The 15,727-nt window shown below is 31.2% G+C and overlaps 2 protein-coding genes across 2 annotated transcripts; one reads left to right on the top strand and one right to left on the bottom strand.

Annotated features, from left to right (window-relative positions):
• The first annotated feature begins 146 nt into the window (after positions 1–146).
• On the top strand, positions 147–4,813 carry LOC132755256 (vesicle-trafficking protein SEC22b-like). The gene is made up of 5 exons (XM_060746094.1): positions 147–339; positions 2,156–2,271; positions 2,951–3,111; positions 3,493–3,639; positions 4,456–4,813. The coding sequence occupies exons 1-5, from the start codon at positions 265–267 to the stop codon at positions 4,608–4,610; spliced, it is 654 nt and encodes a 217-aa protein (XP_060602077.1). The 5' UTR covers positions 147–264; the 3' UTR covers positions 4,611–4,813.
• Positions 4,814–11,011: 6,198 nt separating this feature from the next.
• On the bottom strand, positions 11,012–11,761 carry LOC132755263 (fibrinogen C domain-containing protein 1-A-like). Its single transcript, XM_060746102.1, has one exon. It carries the CDS (start codon positions 11,759–11,761, stop codon positions 11,012–11,014), a length of 750 nt encoding a protein of 249 aa, XP_060602085.1.
• Positions 11,762–15,727: the final 3,966 nt, after the last annotated feature.

Here is a 15,727-nt window from a genome sequence, read left to right as displayed (position 1 = left end):
TACTATAACAATTTAACACAAAGTAAATGTAGCCTCTTCCTTAAACATGATAAATTAGTGATTTGACAAAACATTTTTTTTCCGGGAAAATGTGCACTTTTCGGATTTTGATCAAGAACCTATTCTTTCGTAGTGTGGCCGTTTTACATTATTACAATCAAACTAACCATGAATTGGCACCGGCCACGTCAAAACAAAAAGTAAACAGTTAAATATGATTGATATGCCAACTATTTCGTAAATAATTTACAAACGACATACAGAATGGTGTTAATGACAATGATAGCCCGTGTAGCGGATGGCTTGCCGCTTGCTGCCTCCGTACAGGAAGACGAACAGGTTTGCATTAATCTCAATTTTTGATAAACCGAAATAATTTGGGGAAAGAAATCAAACTTTGGGACGCTTCGAACCATGATATGAATACTTCAGACTAAATTTTATTTGGACACTTGAAACCAGATTTTAAATAGTTTGGATTATACATTGATTATATTTATGTCACAAATTAATTAATATTCGTCCCAAAGACGATTCGCCACACTTTAAAACATCAAATTTTATATCATCAATATATAACACATTATTAAATAAAATTTACCAATACACTATTGGTAAGTGTAGAACAAATTAAAATGACATTTGTAGTTATTTGTAAGAAGAAAAAGTGGTCTTTTAAGTGACAACCATTTTACTCATTTGATAATAGGAAGTGGCTGCCCGTACGGCTAGCCAAAAGTTCTAGCCGTACGTGAGTCACGTACGACTAGCCAGGACACGCTGCATTGGCTAGCCGTACGGCACTTTTCAGAATTATATGGTAGTCGAAAGAAAGTATAAGAATACAGTATATATTTTTGTCATCTCAAGACGTCGAGAAAAAATAGGGTTTGGTTGCAGTTAAATAACATTTATTGAAATAGTTTACAAAACGTTTAAATTTTGTTTTGTTTCATTTAGTTTAATTTTCAAATTAAAAAAAAAAACGCCGAAAATAATTGTTGCTGGGCTCTGATAATTGCGTCAATTACCGACGGTATAGAAGTTTGTCCATCATTAAGGAAAATTTGTCTTAATACACTTGTTATTATATATAGTAACAAAATTGCCTATGATTTCAACTGATTATGAGTGTCACGTGACCTATTATGAGTTTGCGGCCCAGGGCCGAGAACTAGTTATCAGCCCGCAGAACATGTGCACGTGCACAAACTGAAACAATTTTTTTTTTTTTTTTTTTTAAATGCTACTATTAGATCTACCAAGTGTATTAAAGACATAATTAAACGTCAGAGTAGGGCCGGAAGGTGATAATCGGCCCTGAATGAATAATGCCCTCGGGTCCATTATTCATTTTGCGGGCCGATAATCACCTTCCGGCCCTCTCCTGCCATGTATTAACCTCTTATTAATTGAGGCTTATTAATTGATATTGAGCTTTTATGTTCGAAATTTGAAATTATCTATACTGTATTTGAAAATTATTAAATAATTTTTTCTTTTCACCGTTTTTTTTTCAGTATTCTTTTTATTTAATTATTTATTCCCATCCGATCATTATTTATTCGATCGATGTGCTTAATTAACAAAAATGATTTAACAATTCATCTTTCATGCAAATAAAACAACAAATCATAAGCATGAAAATCAAGTACGTTATATATCAACTTATAACATACAACTTTGACACTTTTATCAAAATAAATTATACAACGCTTGTTCGTATTCTTTTTTTTTTTTTACAAAATCCTCGTTTAAAGGCACAAAATAACATATGCATTTTCGACTTCCATATAATTTTGAAAAGTGCCGTACGGCTAGCCAATACAGTGTGTCCTGGCTAGTCGTACGTGACTCACGTACGGCTAGAACTTTTGGCTAGCCGTACGGGCCCGTACGGCTAGCCACTTCCTTGATAATATTATGTACCTATCAAGTTTTCATTTAGCTGCCGAGCATTCTTTAAATAGGACACTGGACACTCAAACGGTAATTTTTTACTGTAATTTCATTAGACATGACAAATGTCTGTAATTGAAACTGTTGCATTATCAGCTGATAAAAATTAGCCCAAGTTCAGTGTCAAGCTGCCCAATTTAAGTGATCATGAAATCACATTTGAATTATTATTTTCTTTCAAAACTGTTTTGGATAGGCTGGAAGAAGTATGATGGAGTTTCAAAACCAAGCAAAACAGTTATTTCGGAAGATCTCTGCTGATCCTCAACCCCCTGCAAGATGTAGCCTAGAGTCGGGACCATATATTTTTCAGTAAGTCACTACTGTCATATAGCTGTGATCATGTTATAAATTATACAGTCTTTAAACAAATGTATATACAAATTTGCATTTAAAGGTACATGTGTACCCTGGTCATTCCACTGAGGACTGAAGATATTTTTTTGAGATTTATACCATTGTCTTTTTTGTACAAATAATTTGCGCAAATTTTCAGATCATTTGCTCACACTCATTTTCTGGAATAATCACTTTTATTGTGCAAATATTTTTGAAATTAAATGCATTAATGATTTCAACGCTTTAAAGTAATATCTGGCCATGAAAGAAAGTTATGAAATAGATCTTCATGGATCGGAATCCGTTCTAGCCGTAAATGACTAAGTGCATAATTCTATCAATTAGTAAAGACAAAGATAGCCAATTTATAAATAATTTTCATTTATTCTAAGTGTTAAAATTAACTTTATATTTATCAGCTTGAAAAACAAAACAAATTTGGATACATGTATGCATGTAAAATAAAAAAATCAGCCTTATTTCCACCTTAAAATGACCCCAAAATGAAAACTCTTCACTTAATGTGTAAAACTTAAATAGATTAAATGAAGAGATCAAGTCACTAAACATACTGAAGTAAATAAGTACACACAATTTTATTGAAAGTATTTTTTGTATATTTCAGTTTAGATTATTTACATATTTCTTTCAGTTACTACATAGAAAGAGGAGTCTGTTATTTAGTGCTGTGTGATAAAACATTCTCAAAGAGACTTGCATATTCATTTCTTGAGGATCTTCAAACAGAATTTACATCAAATTTTGGATTTAAAGTTGAAACAGTGTCAAGGCCGTACAGTTTTATAGAATTTGGTATGGGTTTTCTTCAGGAAATTTAATGATTGTATTACCTTAATTTTCTGTACATATTATATATATTAAGAAACAACAACAACAACAACTCTTTTAAACATCATTGTAGTTTTGACCATATAGGGGTTTTAAAAAGGTAGAGGGAAGAGAAAAAAATCATATTTGATAAAATGATAATTAAAAAATTTGACCCTTCTACCTTAAATTCTACAGAAAGAATTTGCTGTAAATTAGTATTTTTATAAAAAAAATTGATAGGTTAAGTGCAGAAAATTTTTCAACAACAATAAATTTTATACTTGTTTTTAAGTCCTTTAAAGTGTAGATAATTTCAAAGCAGGATGTTTTACTCTATATTAATCTTATTGTATATTGTTATAGACACATATATACAGAAAGTTAGAAAGAACTACATGGATTCTAGAGCAAGGAAGAATTTGACTTCTATAAATACAGAGTTACATGATGTACAGAGAATTATGGTACAGAATATAGATGATGTATTACAGCGAGGAGACTCTCTCTCAGGTATCTACAGCTTATATATTGTACATCTTAACAAAAAAATACATTTTGAAATTAATGATTTTCCTTGTTTATATTTTTTTTTCATATTCATGAGCACTTAGGTGAGCTATTCCAAGAAATGGCTGTCTGTCATTTGTCCATCCTCCAAAATTAGTTTGTTTGCAAATAGCAGCTCCAGTTTTTCCAATTTAATGTTCATTTAGACTTGCAGTACAGTTTTGGATGTGAAATTGAAATGTGACCTTGAATATGGCCCTGTGTGATCTACATCTGCAGTCAAGGCAATTTTTGATGAGCAGTCAAGGGTCATGTGCTGATGTGCAGTCCAGGGCTATGTTCTGAGAGTCAAAATGCCACTATTATTTCTTTGTATTTTTAGAGCACTGTTCATATAAAAGTTTTGCAGTACAAGATCTTACTTCTGTGTCAAATGATGAAAATATGCATATTACTATTCACATACTTTGTGTTGAAAATACAACTCACTTTAATTGTGTAAAATTACATTTAATACTGTCTTGTACTCTTCAGATATATTTTAAGCTCATGTCACTAAATGTTCTGAACTATTTTTGGTTTGGACATAAATAGTATAGGTATATTTGTAGAGGAACAGCAGGATCAAAATGTTGTGAAGAACAAGATCTTATTTTCCTTACAAATGATGAATATACATACATGTATTTTGTATGTTCAGTTGAAAATACAATGTACTTTAATTGTGTAAAATACGCATGTTAATTTTTGGTTTATGTCAGAAGTACAATTTACATCAATTGTTATTTATAGTTGTTGTTTTTTCTTGTTTCTATTTAGTATTGGACACTAAGGCCAGCAATCTGTCAACGTTGTCTTCGAAGTACAAGAAGGACGCGAAGTATTTAAATTTACGAGCATCATACGCTAAAATAGCAGCAATAGTGGCTGTGGTAGTTGTGTTCCTTCTCTTTATTCGTTACTGGATTTTATGAAGAGCTATAGAATAGACAAAACTCTATCATAACTGTGTCATAAATATAGATCAGTGACAAACATTTTAAGTTTTCCCTCGCTTTACATTTTAGTGTTCAGTACACTTTTGTTAATAGTTTTGTCTGTGGACACCTGTATTAGATTGTCTATATAGATCCACATATTTCTTAAATTTAAGATGTTAATTAATGTTGCCATTGTTCTTATATCTATAAAAAAAGTGCTGGCATGTAATATAACATGATATATGTATTATGTTATCATTGACTTGTACTACTTATATAAATGTTATAATTTTATGCTTTAATTCATTATTTGTCAAATGAAGTTAAAAATAGGAAATACTTGAGTAATTTTTGCTTTGGGAGAAATGTAATTTTTTTAATCAAAGTTGTTTGTTTCATCAATTTATTTTCAGTTTATGTATATTTTATCAAATAACTAGAATTGATTCCATGCATAGCCGTTATCTTTAATAAACCATAGATATTGATCATACAACCAAACACTATCATTCCTTGTTAGATCTATAGAATTTACATGTGTATTTGTATAATGGATTAGCCCAACTTTGAATTTGGAACAGTCCATTAAAAGTGTAAGGAATTTAATTAATTATAAAAACAACAAAGATATACCAACAGTATGGATTATGGTCTGATTGCACAGGTTGGCCAGGCTCTATAATTGGGGCAAAGGCTGATCACTCTCCATTCAAGAAGGATATAATAAAGAAAATTAGAATCAAACACTTTTCATTTTTTTCTAGTCAAACCCATATAAAACAAGGGTAAATGTTAAATTTCATTGATACTTGGTCGGGTGTTGAAGTGGTTTTCTTTTTAATTTTTTCAGTATTAAAGGCCAATGATACATTTATTATAGATTTTTGTTTAAATGCTACATGTACTGTTACTTCATTTTTTTTTCTTCTAATTTCTGTTATTATCTTGTCATTTTGTCTCTTGTTTATTCTATGGACTGGTTTTAAACTTAATAACATTACAATTTTACCTAAACCGCTTATAATAAAACAGTTCATATTTCCGTTTAAATACAACAGTTGTATGTAATTACTGTATTTACATGTATGTTGAAGTGTTTAAACTAACTGATAATAAACATAATGAATGATGTATAGGGACCTGTATTATTGCAATACATGTATACAAGTCATTTTTAACTCTACTTGATCAATTCATGTGATGGCAACCCTATTTTTGAATTTGCGTAAACATAGGTAAATATTTCAAACAAGGCAATTTCCAAATACTTAACTATTTACCTATGATTGAGGGGAATCATAGGTGTATAAATATTGGGGGTGTGGGGGGAGGCGAATCAGAAATCATTAAAAAATTAGGATCATATTTCAGTCTATAAATTATGTATGTAATTAATGTAAGTGACACATATTGCAGTTAAATGGTATAAAATCCTTTAAAACATAATGTTTATATCCAGCAAAATTTATATCTTGTGAAGACTTTCCATTAGCAAATGAACATCCACAACAAAGTTTGTTTTTTCCCCATATTTAACTACACTCAGAACAACTTGACTTTTATACACTGCTACATGTAAATATTGCTCTATAGTAAAGCTGCAAACTGGTAAACATGTAGATATTGTAATTCTGATACTTTGCTGTATTCCAGTACTTCAAGTGCTGTATCTTTCTTAATTTGACTTTGGTGATGGTTGTATTTTTTTTAAAGAACTATTGATTTGTTAAGATCAGATCTTGCAAATACTACTTTCTTTCATTTATTTCTCTGTCTAAGAAGTTTGCTTCAAACATTTGAGGTATATATGATTAAGTTTTTTTTTAATTGAGAATTGTTCTTCAGAAACTGTAGGAATGATAATTCTTCTTTGAAATAGATATATTCATTTTGGCTATACTTGTAGTACATATACTTTGGTTTCGGTAACTCTCTATAAGTTTTCATCACAGTATGTTTAAATCCTAAAATGTAGTTAATACATTGTGTTTGTAAACTTGTTGGCTACTTTTGTGAGTGATACTGGTTACATATATTTGTTGGCTACTTTAAGTGATACTGCATTTTAATAAAACTGTAAGACATACAACCAGGTTAGACAAAGATTTGTATGTTTACACATGAAATTGAACATTAGCAATATTAAACTGGTTTTCTTCATTTGAAGTATACAAGAATCGCATACGAGTATATATGTATGGAACTGTTAAAGATGACAGTAAGTGCTCTGTATAGAAGAGATTATATCTATGGATACATTCTCGTCCTATGTCAACCTAAAAATGTAACATAACAATAAACATTATTATCTCGTGTTGTTTATGTACTATTTACATGCAAATATTTATTTGAAAAATAAAGGAATTATGAGATTTATGTTATTTATATTTCTTATATTATATACTCAATTGTGTTTATGTAATAATTTATAAAATTGGGATTGCGTAAAATGATTACCAAAGTAATATTTTTATTCTTTTATTATGTATTTAGAATCTACATTGGATTGATTAGTTTTAAGTACATTTGTAACTAGAGTTGGTTAGATTTAACGAAGTTTGGCCTCTACCCAGGGTAAATTAAACCTCTATTTACACAACTTAGTTCTGGTAGATCATTACCAAATTTTAAGTACATCATCCCACTATTTGTTCATAAAATGCATAAGAAAATTGGGGATTGGGCGTTGGATCGAAACTGAAATACAAGGACCTAATTTGAAAATAAATGCGCTTTAAATAACTGTGAATAAACTAGCAAACTATGTATACTGTCTTTTGAAATGTATTTACAACAGTTTTAATTCTTGGCAAATTAAAAAAAAACCCATACACATTGCCTTTCTATTAAGTAATGGTGAGATAATGAAACGACTTTCCTTATAGCATCTAATAAATCAAATAACTAAAAAAACCCCTTACTATTTACATATGGCAATCCAAGCAAACAGTTGAATCTTTTGACTAATCCATCACCTATTTTGGTATTTTTGTATCACGATTACATTCTCTATGCTTCGTATCAAGTTTTCTATGTTTTGTATTGTAGACATGTGCTCACTGGTCTCTATCTTTTGTATCTTGAACATGTTCTCATTGGATACTTTTTCATCAAGTTTGTGAACAAAAAAAAAACGCATGTTTTTTCAACAAACATTCACCTGGTGTTCTTTTAACAACAAGCTCAGAGATCCACGCTTATTTCCATGATAAATAATTTAAATGAAATATCAAAGCTATTTTTATCTACAGGCACGAATAACTAAATCAAAAGATGCACAAGTATACCCCCTTATTCTGTTACTATCAGGATAGAAATGTATATAACTGAAAAGAGTTGTAAGGAATGTGCATATTAATGGCATTTCATTATTCTAAAGTTTCATTTTTGTTTACACTTTGTTCGCTCATCTGGTATTATTCTGTTATTTTATTTCGCTGTTAATATGTAAAGTCACATCAAACTCATACAGCAGCAAATACAATGTATGTATCTCCATTTTAGCGACGGTAAATCTTAGAGTACATTGTATCAGGAAAGCACGACAGACATAGGCAAAAATTTACTGTAAAGGTGCTCAAAACTACTTATGATTTAAATTGGTTATCATCAGCATGTATTCGCAAGTCATAAAGCTACCTTTCATAATGATTCGTATGCAGGGTCGGGTATGCCGTTCGTTTTCTAAACGTTAATCGTTTGTTATCAGCCACTTTCACACGTCATGAAATTCGCAATGGAATAGCTACAATACGTACAATTAAGTTCCCAAAAAAAACCCGCATAAATACAAGTACCACCGACTATAATTAATAACGTAATGGTGACGAAATCTCTTCAAGTCTTAATATTGTCTGGCAGCAAGAGATGGCGTCGGGGTTTTCCGCTTAAGTGTGAGGAGGTCTGAAAGGCAAATCGAAAAATTTTAAAACCAAATAAAATTTTAAAAAAGACAAAAGTTCTTTCAACAAAGAATGACCCAAAGGGGCCTAAAATGCTGCATGTTTAATTGAAAAAAGGCTAAACAAAATGTTTCCCATTTTGGTTTTCCGAGCAAAAAACCCAAAAATAATTCAGAAAAATGACAAATACCGATTATTCTTCCAGGGTTTCCCTCCCGAAAATTTATCATTTATTTGTTAAAATGTAGCGAAAAATTTTTTAAGGCTTCTTGAGTGGGGCCTCTATTTTAACAAATCTGATTTTTAGCGATTAACCGAAAAATCTAATTCAAACTGATATACTTTTAGCGCTGAGATTAACAATGCCATTTAATGTACCATCGGAATAATTATACTCCGTTTAAAACCATATCAATTGCAATGCCAATTTGTAATTGAAAATTTACCTTGAACACTTTTCTGTTCGTAAGATAAATAAGTTCTAAAATAGGTTTGTTCTGTCCTTGAGCCTTTGTTAAACATAACAAAGATTAATGACAAATGCGAAAAATATGTAAGGCAGATTGAAGCCTTATGAATAAAACACACAATTAAAAAGAGGCATTTCAATGTGTCTTGATAGCGCAGTTGGCAGAGTGTCCGTGTCTGTTTTGTATACATGCATTTACATGTTCGAATTCATAGTTAGGTATAATTACATCTGAGACTTTTTATATAATTATCTTTTTCTTATTTCCAAATAGTTTTGAATGTGTGTGATAGATATTTTTGTACACATGTTGACATGCACTTAAAAGTTTTAGGATAATGTCGAACGTCAGGAAAGCGCATTATTAGAAATGTAAAAAAATATAATGAATAAATGTGTTTATAATGATTCATGTATATTAAAATTATTATTATTATTATTATTATTATTATTTCGTAATCGCAATGTGTTCAAATAATTCGATTTTTAAATTGAAATAAAAAAAGAAACAAGAAAGGAAGGAAAGAAATAGAAATTAAAAAGAACAAAATATATTTAAACAAAAGACAAACTAAATAAAAAGGGAGAAACACAATAACAACATCATCATTATATCATGGCAGTGCGTAGGGTTCGAACCTATAAGTTCAAAGCATTAAAACTTACAGTGACCTTGACTTACCACCTGAGCCATCACGATGGTAGACATTCTTCTAAGAATTAAACTATATATAGTTGTTGACACTATATCAATCTCGGATAATATGCAGAGGACTTTCCCATGTACCGTTAAGACCAAATTTCATCCTAGGATAATAGCCTGGTTCCAGTTTGGCAAATCGTTGATATTTTGAAAACACGAACGAGTATGAAATAGCGTGTATGTTATGAATATATGCAAAAAAAATAACAATGCCTGAATCCAGGCTATGAAACTGCCTATGTACACCGTATGTAAACTGTCAATGTTTAATTTTATTCCATGATCAGTAACAACAACAGCAAACAAACGAAAATAGGAAATCCAGTGACAGAAACTCGCGAATTTCCTGCATTTCACTGAACATAATTTAAGCATATCTATTCTATAATAAAAATTGATGTATACTGAACAAATTGTTTGAAGCTCTGAAGAAAAATTGTTGTGTGTATTATACAATTAATAAAACCTTGACTTGGCAAAGCCATTTGATAATGTTTCTTAAAAAATGAACCTCTTTGTTACATTAGAATATTCATATCTATACCTGTGCGTACAATGCATATATTTTACCACATCTTTACTATTGTTATCTTAACTATTGTTGTATAATTTATGGTAACTGCACATGTACATATTTCCTGGAAGATTAACTATATATAGTTCCAAAAAGAGTGCTGAGCTGCAAGACTAATTCCTAGACAAAGGTTATGACACTCCATCTGCTGAACTATTTTCTGAACTCCGCTGGATGACCTTTTCACAGAGGGTTGTTTCTTTTTTCAAAAAGCTATTATGATGTTTAAGATAATGAATAATCTGTTCCTATTTATTGAATAATTTAATTCTATCGTCAGATGTTCGTACTCGCAATTTGCGTTCATTCATCTTATTTTCAACTTTACATTCCAATACCAAGTACTGAACAATTTCTAAGTCATTTGTTTATTTTTGGATTTTTGGGATTTGGTAACCCCCTTCCCCATTTTTAAACAAGTCCCGCTAAAGTTTTAAATCGTTTTTTAAAACCCTTTTGCTTACAATATATCCCTGCACTGATTCAGGGTCTTGGGGTTTTAATTCCATAATTTTCAAGTTGAAAAGTTTGTCAAATTTTAAAACCTGGTTTTAAAGTATTTTCCCAAAAGTTTTTAAAGTTTTAAAATTTTTAATTTTTCCCTTTTTGAGGGCCCCATGGAAAAATAGATAAAGCTGTTTCCAAAAGAGTTATCTCGTTAAAAAGAGTCAATAGTATTTATTAATTTTATTTCATATGAATTTTTTGATTTAAAATTGATTTTCTCTTTTCTGTGTTGGGGTTTATTTAAAATTTATCCATTTCATATTCCCGAGGGCTGCCAAAACGCCTGATCTTCATTTCTGTTGTTTTCATTGAAACGTAATATCCTTTCCAAGTATTCCAAGACAAACCTTTCCCGAATTGAGTATTACCATAGTCACCATTAAGATTTGAATGGTGGCATTTTATATACCACCATGCACCTGTATATAGCACTGCACAATTACTTTCGTATTGGTCATTATGTCTATCTTTAGTTGTAAATTTATGTCCATTGTGTGGCCCCAAACTATCCCCAGCTGTCCCACTATATCCATCAACAAGCAGTTGATATTGTGACTTCGCATCGCCGACATAGAAAACATTATATAGCGCATGTGCCACTTCATTTTCAGGAGATACAATATCAATACGTAGCTCATACCAGCCTTGCCTTGTAATCATATGAATTTGTTGATTTCCGAGCCAGAAATTGTCGCTAAGATCTCCAAATCCAACCTGATATTCATTCCAGCTTTTGTAGAAGTCACTAGCTGAAACGCGACGCTGTATCACAGTCCATGCACCGGAAGTAGAATCATTAAATTCACATCTGACGGGAAATCCCAAAGTTCCTTCCGGGTATATTGTATAAATACCAGTTTCACTATGCCCGTATTTTTGAACATCTTGACAATCCCGAGGTTTTGAATACGTGTAATTGTAGTAATTATTTGTTGTGATCCATGTCAGAATACTTAGAACAAGAACTAGTATCATTGTATACTCGACCATTTTGCCAATTATATATAATCAGTATCCAAGCAGATCAGCACTGAATTACTTTGTAAATCGAAGCGTTAAGTGGTGGGCTATTCAAATTATTCCTTAACAAGTTATATTAACAGGTGTATTGAAATGGTGTATACATACACAGATTTTAAACTTTACTTAAACGTAGAATAAATTCTGTCAAATACTTCACGCGTAGCAGAACATTATTAAAATGACTTCATGAACCGGTTGGTAAAAACATTGAAGATTTTATTCGGATTTCATGCAATAAATTTAGACACGCGAACACGTTTTTATTAATTTAAAACACATTTTCCATAATTTGTTATCGTTATCAAAAATGGGCAGAATATCTAATATGTACCATTAAGAAAATTTTTCTTAACATAAGTTGTAGTGATTCTACATGTATGTCCTTGTAAATGAAAACTTACTAATTTCACTTTAAAAAAAATTGTTGAAACAACTGAATGACTTGAAGAAAATGTCAACTTTACTTGTTTTATTTAATGAATGTTTCATATATATAAAAAATATCCAAATTAAACTCATTGACTTATTCTAATGACATAAAAGACTAACCTTGTACGATTATAATGCATAATGGTCATATCACTTGTGCTAGTAGGGAAATAGGATTTCTTTTAATTCTTGCGGATAGACAGATGCCCTGTTTGTGTTAAATGTTAAAAGTTATTTATTGACAGTTCACAGTGGCAAATCAAGCCGGGGGATAGGGTCTGACCCCGAAGTGGCTGCACTCAAATCAATAGTGATTGCTATCTTGGCCTGAAAGAGATAAACTTTCAGTTTAAGCCTAAACAATAGAACAATAGAAAAAAAGTTTTTCAAAAGTACAAAAGAAATTTAAAACATCAATAATATGCATAATGGTAGGTATGGTCACGAACTTTATATTTTAATCATCTTAAAATTGCAAAACTTACTGTTTTAAGTGCTCCTGTTGGTCTATGGCAGACATTCATATTTTATGTTGATAGGCTTTTGTACCTCAGCGGAGTTCCTTTAATAGTTATCATCATTTCCATATTATATTGATTATTTCAGACAATAATCTCGCATCATATATTGATCTTTATATGTTTCTATTGCACTTTATCTTATTCTAATCCAACTTAATAGTTTGTTAAAACATTAAACTTGGCAACGGAATATGTTTTCTTTAATAAAAATTGCTGGCTTTGCTACATGTATATAGTATCTGGCATGGTTCCCATAATCTAGTCTGGAATAAATAAGTATAAATATGTTTGAATATAAATGAATGATCATCCTTAGTTTAAACAAAGTTTTATTTCCTCTTGAATGTGAATCAAGATTTCAGCTTATGTTTATCACCATCAATTTTACATGTCATGGTGTATAAAGTTGCACCAGTCATTTATAGCCCTCGCCTGGAGATTAGTGGGGACTGTGACTTTAGTCCAGCAAATTCAACGTACCTGTAAATTATTCAAATTATAGAAGTCCGCAAATTCTTCATGCTCTGATTAAATATTCAAACTGTAATTACTAACATTTTTTATGGGAAAGCAAAATTCATCAAATTCACTCGTTCAAACTTAAGTCACTTCCCCGCTCCCACCCACAATCCCATAGGGTTTTTGAAACGAATAGCTGATGAATAAGTTCAAGAACTTTACCTTTTTGTCTTGTTTTCGTTTTAAATTTATAGCTGATATAAACTCAGAATTTACAATAATTTCAAGGGATATTTCCAATAGTATATAATTATTATATATGTCTCGAATTCTTTAATTGTGTCACCTTCCTACCCGCTTTCACAAGTTATCACAATGCTCAGGTGTATTTAAAATGAGTTGTTTACATATGTATGTAGACAATGTGTGTGGAATAATGAACTTTAACAACATAATTTATTTCTAGATCTATGTTAAGATCAGACATTACAAATACTTCTTTCTTTCATTTATTTCTCTGTCTAAGAAGTTTGCTTCAAACATTTGACGTATATATGATTAAGTTTTTTTTTTAATTGAGAATTGTTTTCTTCAGAAACTGTAGGAATGATGATTCTTCTTTGAAATACATGTAGATATATTCAATTTTGCTATACTTGTAGTACATTTACTTTGGTTTTGGTTACTGTCTATAAATTTTCATCACAGTATGTTTAACCTTTTACTCCATGAGCATATTGCAAAAAATGGCCGTTTTCATTGAAAAGCCTCAAGTAACAAGTTCAAACTGCTATGAAACTATGAAAAATGCTTCAATACTGATGAAACTTGGCACAAATGTTGACTAGACCATAGCCTCAGTAACAGCATGCTCATTCGTAAATTTCCTGTTACCATTGCAACGGGGGTCGTCTCAAAATTTCCAAAAAATCACTATTTTGCATTGTTTTTTTCCATCAAAACTGATTTCAAAGTGCTGCAACTTCTCAATGAATTGAGATAGAGTAAAAGGCTTTTCAGCGTCGGTTACTAGTTACCCTAAATTCGACCTGAGGCTATTTGTAGCCTGTCACATGTCCAAAATTTTCTTGGCGATGAGGGGGACTCCCGTTCCATTCAACCCTCCCAAACAGAAGGGGGCATATCCCCCTTCTGGCAACCCCTGATGTAACATTTGGATGGGGGACGGCGCCGAAAAAGTGGTCACTTAATTTGAACAACATTTCTCAAACGAAAAACAGTGTTTGGGGTTTAAATAGGGCATTTTTGCACTGTTTGAGGCCTCAAAAAAAGGGGGGGGGGGCAAAAAGCCGTCGAAACACGCTTATACATGTATAAGGAAAAAGGTTAACAAAAAATGATGAAAAACCTTGGAATTACTAAAACTAGTTTTTCCATGTTAAGACGTGCCCTTACACCTAATTTTGGTGAAAAATTGTTGTTTTTTGACATTTTTTTAATTAACCTTTTACCCCATGAGCATATTGCGAAAAATGGTCGTTTTCATTGAAAGGCCTCCTGTAACCTGTCACTTTTTAACAACATTTCTCAAACGAAAAACAGTGTTTGGGGCCTAAATAGGGCATTTTTTCACTGTTTGAGGCCTCAAAAAAGTTGGGGGGGGGGGGAACCGTCGAAACACGCTTATATAAGGGAAAAGGTTAAATTCTAAATGTAGTAAATACATTGTTACATGTATTTAATGGCTACTTTAAGTGATACTGCAAATTTTACTAAAACTGTAAGACATACAACCAGGTTAGACAAAGACTTGTATGTTTACACATGAAATTGAACATTAGCAATATTTAACTGGTTTTCTACAAGAATCACATACGAGTATATATGTATGTCACTGGTCTCTATCTTTTGTATCTTGGTCATGTTCTCATTGGTTACTTTTTCATCAAGTTTGTGAACAAAAAAAAAAACGCATGTTTTTCACAAACATCATCTGGTTGGTCTTTTAACAACAAGCTCAGAGATTCACGCTTATTTCCATGATAAATAATTTAAATGAATATCAAAGCTATTTTTATCTACAGGCACGAATAACTAAATCAAAAGATGCACAAGTATACCCCTTATTCTGTTACTATCAGGATAGAAATGTATATTACTTGAAAAGAGTTGTAAGGAATGTGTATATTAATGCATTTCATTATTCTAAAGTTTCATTTTTGTTTACACTTTGTTCGCTCATCTGGTGTTATTCTGTTATTTTATTTCGCTGTTATAATATATGTAGTCACAGCAAACTCATACAGCAGCAAAATACAATGTATGCATCTCCATTTTAGCGACGGTAAATCTTAGAGTATCAGGAAAGCACGACAGACATGGCAAAAATTTACTGTAAAAGTGATCAAAACTACTTATGATTTAAATTGGTTATTATTAACATGTATTCGCAAGTCATATAGCTACCTTTCATAATGATTCGTATGCAGGGTCGGGTATGCCGTTCGTTTTCTAAACGTTATGCATTTATTATCATCAACTTTCACACGTCATGAAATTCGCA

Source organism: Ruditapes philippinarum, unplaced genomic scaffold (assembly GCF_026571515.1).
Source record: "Ruditapes philippinarum isolate M1 unplaced genomic scaffold, ASM2657151v2 ctg2823_1_1_1_1, whole genome shotgun sequence".
In the NCBI taxonomy this organism is placed as follows: Eukaryota; Metazoa; Mollusca; class Bivalvia; order Venerida; family Veneridae; genus Ruditapes; species Ruditapes philippinarum.
Note: the sequence above shows the minus strand (reverse complement) of the source record. Positions and strands in the feature narration are given on the sequence as shown.

Excerpts from the sequence above, each read along its gene's own strand:
- LOC132755256 (XM_060746094.1), top strand. The coding sequence starts at position 265 with ATGGTGTTAATGACAATGATAGCCCGTGTAGCGGATGGCTTGCCGCTT. Across the intron at positions 340-2,155 it reads CCGTACAGGAAGACGAACAG|GCTGGAAGAAGTATGATGGA; the intron begins GTTTGCATTAAT and ends TGTTTTGGATAG. Across the intron at positions 3,112-3,492 it reads GTACAGTTTTATAGAATTTG|ACACATATATACAGAAAGTT; the intron begins GTATGGGTTTTC and ends ATATTGTTATAG.
- LOC132755263 (XM_060746102.1), bottom strand. The coding sequence starts at position 11,761 with ATGGTCGAGTATACAATGATACTAGTTCTTGTTCTAAGTATTCTGACA.